This window comes from Lampetra planeri, chromosome 25 (assembly GCF_965212315.1).
Source record: "Lampetra planeri chromosome 25, kcLamPlan1.2.h2, whole genome shotgun sequence".
Taxonomy (NCBI): domain Eukaryota; kingdom Metazoa; phylum Chordata; class Hyperoartia; order Petromyzontiformes; family Petromyzontidae; genus Lampetra; species Lampetra planeri.
In genome coordinates this window covers 1,570,957-1,587,574 of record NC_136131.1, presented here as the reverse complement: position 1 = coordinate 1,587,574, position 16,618 = coordinate 1,570,957, and the positions used below count along the sequence as shown (strand labels likewise).

At 44.9% G+C, this 16,618-nt stretch overlaps 1 protein-coding gene across 3 annotated transcripts in view; it reads left to right on the top strand.

Moving 5' to 3' along the window:
• Nucleotides 1-13,186, top strand: part of LOC144727220 (vacuolar protein sorting-associated protein 33B-like) — a 41,133-nt gene extending 27,947 nt beyond the window's left edge. For all 3 annotated transcript variants that reach the window (XM_078605896.1, XM_078605898.1, XM_078605897.1), the window contains 8 exons: nt 1,248-1,302; nt 4,278-4,324; nt 5,424-5,568; nt 7,698-7,771; nt 8,753-8,854; nt 10,540-10,621; nt 11,192-11,293; nt 11,624-13,186. In XM_078605896.1, the coding sequence (XP_078462022.1) occupies nt 1,248-1,302; nt 4,278-4,324; nt 5,424-5,568; nt 7,698-7,771; nt 8,753-8,854; nt 10,540-10,621; nt 11,192-11,293; nt 11,624-11,700 (684 nt within the window). In that variant the 3' untranslated portion in view covers nt 11,701-13,186. The remainder of the gene's footprint in view (nt 1-1,247; nt 1,303-4,277; nt 4,325-5,423; nt 5,569-7,697; nt 7,772-8,752; nt 8,855-10,539; nt 10,622-11,191; nt 11,294-11,623) is intronic.
• Nucleotides 13,187-16,618: the final 3,432 nt, after the last annotated feature.

Genomic DNA, 16,618 nt, shown 5'->3' with positions numbered 1-16,618 from the left:
CCACTGTGTGGGCAAAACCTCTGAAGCGATCCGGCAGAGATCCACAGCCCGTAGTCTGAACACAAAATGCAACATCTCCTGTCTTGCTGAGCCCTGACCCAGAGAATGCAGAGTAGGGGTCATTGCTCTCAGCTGACCGACCTCCATGCACACTGAGGCTAATACGGAGACAGTCATAAGTGATAATGCAGTCCATAAAATGCACAATATTCACCAACATAAGGCAAAACCACCTTTTTTAATGTTTTAAAAGGGGTGTGCATAAAACATCCCGTACACAACAGGGAATATATGTTGTGTTCATCATCTGTTAACACAGCGCATAGTACAACTCCCATCGCCCGTCAAAATACCTAAACATAGCAAACAGAATACACATGCAATCTTACACACAGCATCTGACATCGGTGACGATAATCCTCCAACTGAAAGCACACCTGCACCGGATCTTAACGAATGACATTTTCTGGTGTTTTGGCAGAGTTCAATTTATTACTGTAAAAAAAACCAAGGAGAGTCGTGTGTTTGCCGACGTGATGGACGGTTGACCAACACCGCTTGCGCAACTTTGCGAGTGATCTCTAAGACACCACTGGGATGTCTCGCACAATAGACCCCATAAACACATTCTGACGACTCCATACTCAGCCGTGTCACGTGTCATGCCTCGCCTGGAAGATGCGTGGTGGAACGTGTTGTTATTGATAAGCGGAGTGGAGAGTGATTAACAGGCCATTTTTAGTGTCTGGGCCCAATGTGACGTGATACATCTCACATGATGTTCAGAATTAAAATCAGAACATTACAACAACAAACAATACAAAAACACTATAGGAGTCAAAAGTATAGGAAATGTAAGTAAATCACGAAAAAATATACAAATAAAACTAAACAATTTTTAGTTTACCAGGTGAAGCCCACTCGGCTACAAATAATAGCTCAAGAAAACGCCTTATGGGGAAATGTATAGCAGCCAAATAATCTAAATAATTTAAATGCATGTTTCTAAATGTTGAGATGCAGAGTATTTCCTTTGGTAAACCCTCTTTCACGCAGTGTAATAGACGTATTTTCATGGTTACTAAGCTGCGTTATGCCTGACCCAGCGTGAGGGCAGTGGGTCACGCTGGGACTTGAATTGTGCCTGACCCAGCATGAAAGCAGTGGGACACGCTGACCATGAGCTGCGTTATGCCTGACCCAGCGTGAGGGCAGTGGGTCACGTGGGTGCATCTGTCTCTCTGCAGTCTCCCATTCTGGATGTCCTGCGGCTGCTGTGCCTCCTCTCCGTCACCGAAGGAGGTGCATTCCCTTCACAGACTTGCGCCTCGCGTGGCAAAAACTTGACCCCTCGGGCTCAGTCGTGCTGCAGTATGACAGAGAATCGGTTGGAAAAAAAATACTACACATTGTTGAGAAAATATGTGACAAGAGATCACATGCATATTTAATTCAAATGTTGTCTGCCAAAGGCATTGCTTCACAGTACACAACTGAAGAGATTAGTCCGCATCAGTTTTCTGCTGTAAGTTGCGTGCGTATGCGAGCATGATCCACCCAGGCTTGACAATGAGCTGTGCAGTCCTTGGAGCTCAAATGTGGCCTCGTGTTATTGGGCCCATGAAGCTGCTCACCAATATCGCATTCTGGAGCTTTTTAGGTTTGCTGTGATGGTCTCGACTGCATGAGTCCCAGGTCCAAGCATCTTCCTTTACTGATGTTGCTTTCAACGTCACTGTGTGGTGATCACTTGAGTCACGGCTGCCTGGTGTGAAGTCGTATCTTCTCTGTCGCTTCTGCGATTCAGTTTACCCACACACCATGGAGGACCTCCCGTGCTCAAGTGATATTTGGCCAATTTGGATCTGTCAGATGCCCCATGCTATACCACGTGTGTGGCACGTTCGTTAGAAGCATGAGAGACTCCACCCTTGCAATGTGGCAGCTTTAAACCACGACCATGCCGCTGTGGTGAGGCTTAAGATTTCGTACCAAATTCTTACATATGAATCCTATAGATCATGGGACCTTTTTTGCCAGTATCCAAGTATGAAAAGTAAGATTAGGTTTTACCCTTTCTGGCAATAAAACAGGTGTTAATATATTATTGGTTCTTTCGGTAAAGTCACGTAGAAGGGAAATGATAAAATAAAAACAATAAAAGGTGTTAAGATGTTCAAACACCAAATAGAAACATTTTGCAAGGAATACAGTCTGCATTAATCACACGTACTTGTGGTGAACATGCAAACAAACATGCTCTGATAATATTTGCATTGTCTTTGAAACTGATTTGACGACGCAAGAGACAGCCTCCTTTATGGCCTCGTCTCACCAGTGTGAAACCAGAGAACGGCAAAAGCGAACTGTTCAAAGAAGGCGGTCTGGTGTAGGCCAATCAGTTTAAAAAAGAATGCATGTATCAAAGACAACACACATGCTCTGATAATTATCAGAGCATGTGTGTTGTTTGCAGGTTAATGCAGACTTGATTCCTTGCAAAATGTATTTATTTGTTCTAGATTTGAAGCTTTCGTGACTGCAAGGAATCATCTTCTTAGGTTTTTTCGGTAAAGTCACGTAGAAAGTAAAATAAAATAAAAACAAAAATCACGACGTTTCGGAGGCAACACAAGTCTCCGTCATCAGGTGGGACCGTCACAGCCAGATTAGCTGTATCAAGTGAGGCAATGATTCAAGATGTAATCCCTTAAAAGCGAGTTGAGGGGGGAGGGAGAGGGAGGGGGGAGCTCATCAGACTATGGTAGCCAATGAAAGGAACGTATCGGGAGGGAGGGGGGGCGAGGCCAAAAGGGTGGGCGATAGACGTGGAAGCGCTTGTGCGCAAGCGGTCAATTACTGCACACGCCAACACAATGGAGAGAGAGGGGGAGGGGGGGTCTGATACACATGATAGACAAAAGAACGAAAATGCCCATGTTTATACCAATGCTGGCTGAACAATGAAGAGAGTACTGTTAAAATAACTGGGGATGTTAACACTTGGTAAAGTACAGTAAAATAGTGCCTGTCAGATAAGATGGTCCAAAAAATTTGTGATTAAGTCTTTTTTGCGTGGTTGATAACATCTTTCCCACAACTTAGTAATCATTGGAAAGATGTTATCAACCACGCAAAAAAGACTTAATCACAAATTTTTTAGACCATCTTATCTGACAGGCACTATTTTACTGTACTTTACCGAGTGTTAACATCCCCAGTTATTTTAACAGTACTCTCTTCATTGTTCAGCCAGCATTGGTATAAACATGGGCATTTTCGTTCTTTTGTCTATCATGTGTATCAGACCCCCCCTCCCCCTCTCTCTCCATTGTGTTGGCGTGTGCAGTAATTGACCGCTTGCGCACAAGCGCTTCCACGTCCGTCGCCCACCCTTTTGGCCTCGCCCCCTCCGCCCCCCCCCCTCCCTCCCGATACGTTCCATTCATTGGCTACCATAGTCTGATGAGCTCCCCCTAAGTTTGTGCCCATCATCATTTTCGTTCTTTTGTCTATCATGTGTATTAGACCTCCCCTCCTCCTCTCTGCCCATTGTGTTGGCGGGTGCAGTGGCTGGCCGCTTGCGCACAATCGCTCCATTGTGTTGGCGTGTGCAGTAATTGGCCGCTTGCGCACAAGCGCTTCCACGTCTATCGCCCACCCTTTTGGCCTCGCCCCCCCTCCCTCCCGATACGTTCCTTTCATTGGCTACCATAGTCTGATGAGCTCCCCCCTCCCTCTCCCTCCCCCCTCAACTCGCTTTTAAGGGATTACATCTTGAATCATTGCCTCACTTGATACAGCTAATCTGGCTGTGACGGTCCCACCTGATGACGGAGACTTGTGTTGCCTCCGAAACGTCGTGATTTTTGTTTTTATTTTATTTTACTTTCTACGTGACTTTACCGAAAAAACCTAAGAATATGTATTTATTTGGTGTTTAAACATCTTAACGCCTGTTTTTTTGCCAGAAAGGGTAAAACCTATTCTTATTTTTCATACTGCATCCTATCTGTCTGCGAAATACATAAATGATTGTGATTCCATTGGCCATTAGGTTAGTGGGATTCTTGGATAAGGAGGAGGTGGCTAAGAGGATTTCCCATGGGGGGAGCGTGGGAGTGCGACAGGCATGGCCTCCTTGTCTGTCTACAGCCCTAATGGGGCAACAGACCACACTCGTGCTGCTAAGTCTATATGCTCGGCAACGTGTCGCTGTGTAATCACGTTATTTTGTGTTAGAATTACATAATATATAAAACAATATATTATTTCAGGACTCGTCGCCAATGATATGCGCTCCCTGAAAACGCAGTTTTTGCACGTAAGTCCCATCCACTCCATTCTTCACACATCTCGTTGACAAACGGGACACATTCGGTGCACTCAAAACACGTGTGCGTCGACAAACCTGGATAGATGTGTTTGTTCAGTAGAATATATCCGACTTAAACCTTGCAAACGTAAAATTGAGGTACGCCATGAACATGAAGATTGAGCCAAACGAAGACACTCGGCACCAGGGGTGAAGTGGAGCCCCAGTGCCACCAAAACCAGCGTCATCAGCCATGCTCCGAGCAACCCCCACACACTCCGCCTAACAACGGAAGTTGGTGGCGTTGGTGGGGGGGGCTGAATTCATGTTCTTCCGTCAAAGCTGTGGGGTGTGCTCAGCTGAGCCGTTATGTAACGCAGATTGTTTTACACGAGTCCCATTTGTATCCACGATATTGTGCAGAAAAAAACCTCCAGTGAGGGAGCGGGGGGGGGGGGCTGGCGGAACTGTTAACGGCCGGTACATGAAGTGAGAGGGGAAACATCCCAGCCACTCTTATTCAGGCCGAGGCGACTAGAAACTTCACAGGGGTCGCATGTGCAAGGAGGCGAGCACAACGTGACCTCACTTGCTCCATTCAACCAACTTGCTGTTTTAAAACTACATAGCCAAAAATGACACCCTCAGCCCGTGCCTGGATTCTTGCACAGTGAATGGACGCCTACCTGAGCTGGGTCACGAGGCGACCCAGGATAAGGCGTAGCGAGAGGGTGTGGAGCAAAATGGGAAAGTGGGAGACGGATAAGGAGTAGTATAGGCAAAGTTTTGGTGGGGGCACTGGGGGTGGCAAAGCCCCCCCCAAACTGGACACCTTCATTAATTTATTTTCAGTAGTTTACAATTAAGATTAAAAATTAATGACTTAAATGCACCCATGATTCCCAATGTTAGGGACAAAGAGAACCCCTACTGCACCAAACTCCGCCCAATGAGCGTCAGTGCCCATGGAGCCTCCTTTTAGTATATAAAGTGATGCCTCTATTAATAACCCTGGACCTCTACTTGTAACCATGGACATACTTGTAACCATGGACCTTCAATGGGAGATTGAAGTATTCCTCCGTGTGCTACCTCGGATGTGGTGCAGAGCTACGGGACGGAGCAGCTGTTGACGCTGAACAACCTGAGGAAAGCGGGATTGCTCACAGAGCAGCAGACGCCCGAGACGGTCACAACCATGGAGAGCAAAGTGGGAAAACTTGTGTCGGATAAGGCCATGGGAAAAGCTGTTGGTAAGCAAAATAAATCTATTGTTACTCTACTGCCGTATCTAAGACAGATTGTGGTCGTCATCACTGTGAAGCTGCCCCACCACTCCTGTTCCCGCCCACCACTGCGACCACTGTCATAAAAATGTGACATCAAATGTCACATTTATAAGACCGAAACAGGAGGATTTCTCCACAACTCTGGCTGTCACCTGAGGAGGCTGGTTGTAATTACTGGCGAAACGTCGTACTCAAATTCTAAATGTGAGTTTGCTCTCCAACACGCTGGTGTGCTGAACTAGTAACTAATTGGCACTTTTTGTTTATGTAACAAACCTTAGTAATTGACGGTGTCAGGTCCGTGGCGGGCTTAACGACCCATTCATATTTACGCAATCTAACCCAAACACCTCTATTATGGATTGTATTAGACCGGCAGATGTGGTCCATAAGTCTCTTGTTGTACCTACGTAACTTTACCGAAAAAACCTAAGAATATCTCTTGTTGTACTTCGTCAGATCATTTTCTAGTGCAGGTGAGGCTGGACTTGGAGGTTTGCGTATTGAAGGGTAATGAGCTTTGGGGTTCGTGACTGAGGCTTCTTGTTTTTTCCATCCACAGTCTTAGTTTTCACTGTCTTGTTTGTTTCATATTTGTCTCTTTTGTATCGCTTTGTCTAGTTACTCTGGTCATGTAAAAACACTCTTGCAATTGATCAAATGTCATAAAATGGAATCCTCTTAAAAATGCTGAAACTATCAGCTCATTGGGCCCTTCCTGCTGAAATAAATAAAAGCTATCCGTCTATCCAAAAAATCTAATTAGGGATTTATTTGGAAAGTGAATTAAAATATATGTATCCAAATTGTATTGTTTTGGTAGTGCACGGACACATACGAACAGGCACACTGCTGCAATAGCTCTACACACATTCCCGTGATTTATATCACTACAAAAGTAAAGACCACCTTTATAACCTACACATGCTGTTGGGGCAAGCACTGTTCGCGAGCACCTGGATTTTTCTCCGGGTCCTCCAGTTTTTCCTTGCCACATTTAGAATCAACGTCACGTGTTTCGAGTATTTGGCTGCGTTACCTTTCCACGTGATAAGCAACTGTTGAGCTGTCATTTGCGGCCAAGTCGCTTCTGAAAAAAGAGCGATATAGCTCAATGGGCCTTACCTGGTCAAATAAAAATAGTTTAGTCTGTAGGTTAGCTTCTTATTATTTCGTATGGATTAACAGCAGATTAAAGATGTAATTTTAGATTTGGTATCCGCTCAATGGTTAGCTGTAAGTGGGACTTGAGAATCAGATTATTTATTATTTGGGTCTTTCGGTAAAGTCACGTAGATAGGTTCAAATTAATAAAAATAAAATAAACAAAAAACTACGACGTTTCAATCACAATACAAGCGATCGTCATCCCCCCCCCTCTTTTTTCCTCCTGATGACGATCGCTTGTGTTGTGATCGAAACGTCGTAGTTTATTTATTTTATTTTTATTCATTTGAACCTATCTACGTGACTTTACCGAAAGACCCAAAGAATATGAATTCCTGCAGTCACGAAAGCTTTAAGTCAAGAATTAGAATCAGTATTTATACTGGAGGAATCCGATGAGCTATAAAGCTATTTTTCACAGATGTCCAGTCGGGACGGGTAATAACGGTACAACCAAAAAATACAAAAACACGATCGGAATGCAAAGTACAATAAAGGTAAACAAATCACGTAAACACATACAAATGAAACTGAACCATCATCCTACTTGATAAAGCCCACCGAGGTATTAACTTATTTTTCAAAATTGACCTGGCCATGAATGATAGCCCAACAAAGCGGCCAATCATTCGGACATTTATAGCAGCAAAATAATCAAAAGAGTCTAACTTGAACATGGGTGGCCAGGCTCGTAATGCGGTGCTCCAACCACTCGGGTCGATCCGCTCTCGGGAGTCGACTGCCGCCAGCCGTCTCCGGTGAGAGCTCGGCTTGGCCCGTGCCACCCCGAAGAAGCTCTCGCTCGCTTTTGCTCATCTTCGTTTTCCTACAAATGCACGAAATTGGAAAGCAAGCTCATTGTGACTGTCGCTGAATACAATTTTGAGGCGGCTGTTTTTAGGCTCGTTGTGTTTTTTTGCCTTCAGGAAAGCTTACCGATGCCTTCACTGCGCTGCAGAGGAAAAGCCACTTCAGAGCATTGAGCAAGAAGCTGAACCTTGTAAGTCAGTCACCTGGTGAGGCAATGTGAAGATCATTGTTTTCTGCATACAACTCAGTTTCTTTTTTGCAGCTCCACGTGCTGGGAGCTTCTTCAGGAACTAATTCAGCTCCCAGCACATGGAGCTAAACGTCGGACTTCGTGCCAAGCAACACGCTGTACAAACTGAACAAAAAAATTATTTTTGAGAGCTGTATTTCTCCATATTTGGTAAATGAAATGTAACACATCTGTCCATTACGATCATCTAGGTTAGAGCAGCGATTGCATGGTATAGCATTTAGCAAGTTTCCTCTCTGGAATTATTTTACCTTTTTCAAGATTTAGGAGACGCACCACTACCTCGTGTCCAGTACCACTACACCCGCAGTACTTTACTTTTTATTTGCATGCAATTATTAATTCAACGTAGGATCCAAGAAAGCCTGACTGCCGATGAGACACTGTATGTCGAAACAGGTCAAGAGTTTTGCTTGTATTTGAATCAATGCTGCTGAAATGATGCACTCCTAAAAGACTGTGGGGCTGACGGGTTGTGTACTTGTATTTTTTATGTGGGTACACTGGAAGATGAAGGAGACGTATCAACTGCCAATTTATTTTGTTACACGACTGATGCCCATCTGTTTTGATTAATAGATTTTTGGGTCAGACAGCGAGAGTAAGATGTGTGTCGTACACCCCCCCTCCACCCGACACAGCCATTTGTCGCAATCATGCCACTACATCGGCACATTTTCCCACGTGACATCTGAATGAATTAACTGTGTCGGGTGGAGGAGGGTAGACTACATACATTTTACTAGCGTGGTCATCTGACCCAAAAAAATCGATTGTCAATCACAATGGTCGCGAAAGCCCACCTGTTGTTAACTCCGCTCACGTTGTTGAACCACTGACGTGTGCAATGCAATGTTCGACGTTCAATTTAAAATGTTTAGAATTAATTTTGCGGGTACCTTTCACCGCTCGCGCGTCAAGATTCCTGCTCCAGGAAAGGATTACGACCTGCACAACCCGCGCGACATGGCGTACGTGTTCAGCGGCGCGTACATGCCGCTCAGCTGCCGCATCGTTGAGCAGGTGCGTGTCGCTCCAGAGCATCTCTTCCAGGGGCACCGATTGAAACCTCGTTTCTCCAGAACTGCTTTTTGTGTGTTTAGTTTGTTGTCCTTCCCCGCCCCTGCCCACCCGCACCTCCGATTAGCACGGTTGGCTACATACGGTGCGAAAGAAGTTCAATGCACATACGTGGTGTTGCTCATTGCAACACGGGACTCCCCATGAACGGCACGGGAATTGTTGGGATTCCACGTACCTATTCACGGTACAACGAGGGGTGGAGAGTGGTGGCACATACGGTGGTTCACGCCGTAAAGCCGGAGATCTTGGGGCAGTTCGCGCACCCGGCTGGTATCAGCGGTGAACGAAATCGGAGCAGGCCGTGCGGCTGCTACCCTTCACCACCCGGCACCGACCGGTGTGGTGAAGTGTGGCCAAGCGGTAAGCAGCCATGGCGACAGACATGCCATGGGAAAGAGGCCTTCATCCAGCAGTGGATTTACAAACAGTTGTTAATATTCATTTATTAAGTAAACAATTAATTAATACCTACATTTTAAGATGCATTTAGGCTATACGTTTTTCAAGTCCACCCACATAGTGGGATGTTTTGAACATTTTTTTTACTTCAGTCAAAGCTTAAATTGAGCCATTATTTCTTGGTATTTTCTACTTTTAAGTGCAAATAAGAGTTTGTGCATAAACATTTTCTTCAGTTGTAAATATCATTTGGTATCAAGTTTATACACATCGCACCTTCCATTAGGACAATTGGCTACGTACGGTGTGAAATAGTTTAAACATACATGACGTAAAACCTTTTCTTAACAAGCAAAACATTTCGCCATCAATTTGGGCTCAAGAATAATTTGTATTTTTTTTTAACGGTGCTCCGTTTTCTGAGCAACGGAAATGTTTTAATTTGCATGACAACGACGACGACACGCCAGAGGCGCACGCGCAGACACTGCGAGCGCAAGGTGGATTCCCTTTCCCCGTGGAAACACGGCAGAGTACGTGCCTACACGGCCAACGTTTCTTATGTAGGTTACTGCACTCTCAATCGTCCCCTCGCATTCTATAACACTGCCCCTGACCCCACGGTTTTTCGCGCTTGTGAAATGGAACGTTCGTAACAATGGAAGCCTGCTTAGACGAGATCTAATGGCATCGAGGTAAATCGGGGCCTAATTTCAGAACCGAGTGGCCAGGCTCGAATGAATGTATCGCTAAAGTTACCAGGATGGCCGTGTTTAAAATAAAGGCGAGCTGCATCTCTGCGCTTGGCATCTACAATGAATGACGTTCTGAAGAGATTGCACGAATGGTCCCAATGTCCACGTTTGGAACTTGAGCCACTTTCAAAATAAACACTGAACATTTTCTGAAAACGTAACGGAATCCTTCTCGTGACCCCTAGCCACAGTCGTGTGTGAGGTAAACTGTTATAACGTGTTTTAGTCAAGCTTGTTGATTTATAACGCTTGCTGCCATGTTCGTCTGCTGGCCCGAGTCACCCTTGATTAAGAATTAGAATATTTATTTTTACTGGACGAATCCAGTATAAATATATATCTCAATGGGTTAATCACTGGGGCAATAAACTTCTGATTGTGATTTTATGGTTAAACCCCGATATTTAATTAGCACGCCGTGTAAACAAGAGATGCGTTTTTTTACGTCTTGTTTGTGTTCTCTTTGATCAGGTTTTGGACAGGGAAGGCTGGAACGGCTTGGAGGAAATTGCACGCCTCTTGAATGGCAATGAATTCTCAAGTCCAAAGCTCGGTCAGTAATATATTCGTGAGTTTATGATGTAGTGAGATGTGTGGCAATAACTTTTATAAATTAATCTAAATAGAATATAGACTGCTCGCATTTGTATCACTACACGTGTAATGGTCTCCACTAAAGTGGTATTATTTCATTTACATAAAAAAAAGTTTAATCTCCCTGCTGCGTGGATCATAATACAATGCCTTTTTGTAATGTTTTTTGTAATCAATATTCTTTTTATAAACTGTCAATTTTATAAATTGTATATTTACATTGTATATATCGTTTATATTTTCACTTTTTGTTTTTAATTACAGTAACATCTGATGAGAATAATGTATTTGTCATTGTTGTAACTGTTTACATGACGAACATATTTTGTTTTGTTATCGTCACTCTTTGACCATCGTTGCATTCCCTTGAAGTAGCAGGCCGAGTCCCCCTTGCCCGGCATATTCGGTGGCGGCACCGTGGTACCCACAAGGATCACTCTCCGGGAATGATCTTAATTTCCCTTTGTATTTCATCTGCTACCAAACACCCCATCAAAAGGGCCGTTGATGTTCTCTCCCCCCACCGCAGAGGCCCCAGGATTGAGTCGGGCGAAGCTCGTACTGGTTTTCTTTCTGGGAGGCTGCACCTACTCGGAAATTGCTGCCCTCCGTTTCCTTGGAAGGGCCAAAGGTGCAAACCTCCATCGCAGCGCCGCACGTGTCAGCATTCCTGCATTCCGATTCCATCGTTATTTTTTTTTTGCGGAGGAGGGGGGGGGGGTTTAGGAATCGCACTGCCGAAACGTGAATTGAGCCCTTCGCATTTCGAATTAATAATTCTCTCGATCAAAAATCCTTGTCGGATTGCACAATTGTCGACAAATGCGCGCTTATAATCCATAATACGTGGTTTTTTGGGTTAGATCGCGTGCATTTATTGGATATTGATATTGGTCGCGAAAGCCTGTGTTAAACGCTGCAAAATAATGTTTATGATTAACGTATTCATTTTCTTCTACAGGATACAACTTCGTTGTTTTAACGACATCAATAATCAACAGCACGCGGCTATTGGAGTCCCTGGTGGAGGCGCTGTAGATGGCCAGGCCGCAGCGAGTCCTGAGCTCAGCTCCCATGTGCCCTGCTGTACCTGCCAGTATCACGCTGGCGCTCTTCACGGACTTGCTTGCGTTTGTTGTTTTCTATTCGTTGACACTTTTCACACTTTCCTTGTGGTGCAATTCATTTTCCCGTTCTCACTTTATTCCATTACGGAGGCACCCTTGGATGGATTTCAGCATCACGGGATTATTAATGGGTTTGAGGGCTATTTTATGATCGTTCCTTTTTGATAGTTTCCCGATCTCCATTATCGAGTGATACAATGACTACGGTTAACTTATTATGATTATAATCGATGTTGTAAACGCGTTCATCTCTTCCACCCTCTAATCTAGCTGTGGTGGGAAGATAGACCAAATACTTCTCTGGGGAGATTTCACCACTACTCCTACGACTTAATGGTGAAGATGTAAAGTGTTTTGAGTGATGCATGGAAATAAAAAAAACGTTTACGTCGTCAAACGTTTGTTTAAACTATACAGTCCAATCAGAAGGCGGCTTGTTTTGTACAGGACGTGCTTGTTACTATTATTTTGTGAACACATAAAATCTAGGATGCATCACTCTCATCGGAATTTGGTGCAATTCTGAAGGTTTCATTGCACCGGTTTAATGTCCGGAGCTACACTATTCCCACCCAGACGAATATTCCGACGTCACAATGAGAACACGGCGGAGAAGAATAACGCAAGAGAGCTACAGTTTGTCAAGGATCATCGCTCTCGCGTATCACAAATCAAACGCCGCGTCGTGTGACGGTCACTGTCGCAACGGTGTACTCTGATTTTTATAAACACCGAGACAAACGTCTTTGCAGTGCTGTTTGCATTCCTTATCACGCTATGCCACAATGTATTACAACGTATATTATGCATATGAACTTAATAGCGGTACAACGGCGATGGTGTGCGGTATAAAAAAAAGCGAACTTTTCGCAATGATTCATTTTCCCGCGATTGGCAACCCCGATCAGAAAATCTTGCGGGGTGGTGGTGCATCAAAATCAGTTCTCGCGATGTCAAAGCTGTCGGAAGACGAATGTTTATACGAGCGGCTGAACACGAAGAGGCTTCTCGGTCTGTTGCCGTATAGCAGCACCCAGCCTGGTGACGATTGGCCGCTCCGTGTTCCGAAGGCAGATTTGACTCCTCGTGCCCGAGACTTGGTCGGACGGTTCTTGGATTCAGGCGCTCGCCCTCCTGGTCGGCCCAAGAAAATCACGTGCCCCCAGATCCAATTCAGCGGTCAATATTGAACTTTTTTTTTAGCAAGTTTCAGTAGACGAAAAAAAACCTTTGAATCATGTCAAACTTGGTGACAGGGTCAATTAAAGACAAACAGATTTAGTGATTCAAATTTTGATTTTAGACTGTTTTGAAGTCTGCTGTGTTATGCTGCACCGGTGTACCGCCAATACGTCCATATACAATGTAATATCGCCAAATAAATTGTCAGACGGTGATTCACAATTGATTTTTGTATCTGGTCGCGCAAGTCAAATGTGCGTCATACACCCTCCTGCACCCGACACAGCCATTTAATAAAGTCTCGTGAATAAACGTGCCAAATTAATACCGCTTGACAGCACACCGGTAATTTTGAGAATCATAACATTGGTTGCGAAAGTCAATGTGAATACCCTGTCGTCTACAAACTAAGCTGTGTCTGCGGCAGTAGTTACATTGGGGAAACAAAGCGACATGTCTCGGACTGTGTTCGTGAACATAAGGCAGATTTGAAACACGGTAGGACCAATACTTCTGCCGTGGCTGATCATTGTTTTAATGCGGTTGGCTCACACGAAATCGATTTCTCTAAGACGAAGGTACTTTGTACGCCCACTGGCTATCAACAAAGATTCGTTCATGAAGCCATCCCAAAATACTTCTTGGAATTTCCGAAAAATGATCAGTAAGGCCGTGTTTGCATCACACGTGTTGAATTGCACTGTTTTCTGAAGAATCGTGGATGAAGCAGCAATTACGACTCCAACTTTTTGGCACTTACTAATGCTGGTTATTGGCTAATGATGGATGCAGACATTTTTGTGACCGCCACCATCACGAGCACCCAATCTCTATCAACACCACCTCACAACCACGACGCAACTTCCACATGAAGGACAAAACGTCTATCAGCAACATCACAACCATAATCTCCATCACCACCACAATCACCATCACTCCCACAACCTCCACCACTCTTGTGGACTTGTGAGATCACGCATCGACTCTCCGTGTCGCCATCTCTGGTTGCTGTAGAACGATAGAATGAGTCGGTGAAATTTGGAGGGCCTATACATTTCTGAGGCCCTAAATGTTCAGGTAGGGTCTGTCACGACCAATCAAGGTTACCGTGGGTGTGTGCTTGCCCATGTAAGGAATTGTGGAACATAAAGTGAGAAAAATAATCGCGATTTCATGCTCGACCCAATGCTAGATCTCACGCTCAACCCCACAACACCTCGAACTCACGCTCCATCCCATGCCGTGACCCACACACCCACAACCTGCTCAATGCTTCGCTCGGCTTGTGTGGCACTGCTCTAGTCTCGTTGCGTAATCCCTCCACAATCCCACGGACTCGTTCTGTCGCTCCAAGGGCCACGACTTTGCAGAGGCGCCGCCGACTGGCGAGAGTCGCGCGCGAATTTGACGACGACGCCACCTCCAGGGCGACCATAAACAGCAGCACGGCCCTGCAGCATACAGCACAGTCCTGTCCTGTATCACACAGGCCTCTCCTGTAGCACACAGCCCTGTCCTGTAGCACACAGCCCTGTAGCACAGTCCTGTCCTGTAGCACAGTCCTGCCATGTAGCACACAGTCCAGCAATACACAACTCTACATCACACAATCCAGCATCACACAGCCCTGCAGCACAGTCCAGCAGCACAAAACCCTGGCCTGCAGCATCACACAGCCCTGCACAGTCGAAGTACGCAGACACGCGTAGTGGAGATGGCTCGGCACATCTCTCAGAGACGGGAGAGGCATGGAGGAGAGCCGTGAGCGAGCTGTGTGGAGCCCTGGTCGATAGATAGAGGAGCGACCACGTGGCGAGAGAGTTGGGGAGAGCTGTGTGTAGATGGAGAGAGGTGCGACCACGTGGTGAGAGGGTTATGGAGAGCCCACGTGGTGAGAGGGTTGGGGAGAGCCCACGTGGTGAGAGAGCTGGGAGAGTTGTGTGGAGGCCTAGTGGAGATGGAGAGAGAGAGACCACGTGGCAGTAAGAAGCCTTCTTCCGGCACGTGGTAAAGTTGGTTTGGGAGTTGGTTAACTCGGTTTGAGAGTGGCAACCATACCAGCACCGGCCCGACTTCTCAAGAACAGATGTCACGTGAAGCAGGCGAGTTGTGAATCTTACCACACACATTGTGCCCATGAACGGAATATCATGTGTATGCGCGTACAATATTTAGGAGTTCACAGTAACCGTATCCTGTTTTGGAGGGTTTATTTCATCCCAATGTAGAGAAACATTTAAAGCATTTCGGTTATGGGGGGGGGGGGGGGTAGTTAAAACCTGCATACTGCAGGTTGTTTGGGTTAGATCACGTAAATATAAATATGTCGTTAAACCCACCACCACCCGACACAGCCAAAGTAAGGGTTGTCACGTGAACAGAACGTGCCAATTCGTTACTAGTACAGCACACCGATGCAGTGCCCGACTAAGCTAGTGCGGGGCCTGTAGCATATGTTATAAAGGGCCCTAAATAAAACAAGACACATTTTTTACTTGCACAGTAAAGTAATTGTATTTTCCATTTGCTATACAGCCAGATAATACGACAAATCTCTAACCTTAAACACCCAGTCGTTCATAAAAGTTGAAGGCGGCATAGTAGTATAGTCATAGAGCAAGTGCAGAATCACTGAACTGGAATCGATAGCTTGAAAGCATTTAGCGCGGGGCCCTTGAAAGTGCGGGGCCCATAGCTACTGCATATATGTAGTAGCTACTACGCATATGTAGTAGCTACTACGCATATGTAGTAGTTACTGCAGTAGTAGCTACTGCACGTGTATATGCAATAGCTACTGCACATGTATATGCAATAGCTACTGCACATATTCTAGATTTGAAGCTTTCGTGACTACAAGGATTCATACTCTTAGGTTTTTTCGGTAAAGTCACATAGGCAAAAAATAAATAATAATAAATAATAAAATAATTCTCACGACGTTTCGGCCACAACGCAAGCAGCCGTCCTCAGGTGAAGAACAGCGTCTGAAGAAACGTCGTGAGAATGATTGTATTATGTTTTATTTTTATTATTTTATTATTTCCCTTCTACGTGACTTTACCGAAAGAACCAAGAAGATGATAAAACAAAACTGGCTATCAGTAAACTGCACGGTAACTAAAGAATAGTACCTGTCAAATAAGATCGTCCAAATATGTGTAGTTAAATCTTTTTTGCATGGTTAATAACATTTTTCCATTGATTACTCAGTTTGTACCCATCATCACGGTTGAAGTTATGTCTGTGTTTGTATATCTGGATGGCTTCGTGTACAAACCTTTGATGGTAGCCAGAAAGTTTGCAGAGCACCTTGGTCTCGGAAAAGACAATCTCATGAGAACCCACTGTTGTAGCAATGATTGGCGACGGCGGAAGACTCAATTTTGCCGTGTTTCAGATCTGACTTGTGCTCGCGGACACGATCAGAGACATGACGTTTTGTTTCCCCAATGTAACAATCACCACAGCTGCAACTCAGTTTATAGACTCCAGGGTATTGCAAGTCAGGAATGACATCCTTCACAGATGGAATTAGATCACAGATTTTATGTACTGTACTGAATCGGACTTGGATCTTTTGTTTGTTTAGAATTTTGGAGATCTTTTTGGTCACGCCTGCTATGTATGGCAACGTGAAAGTTTTG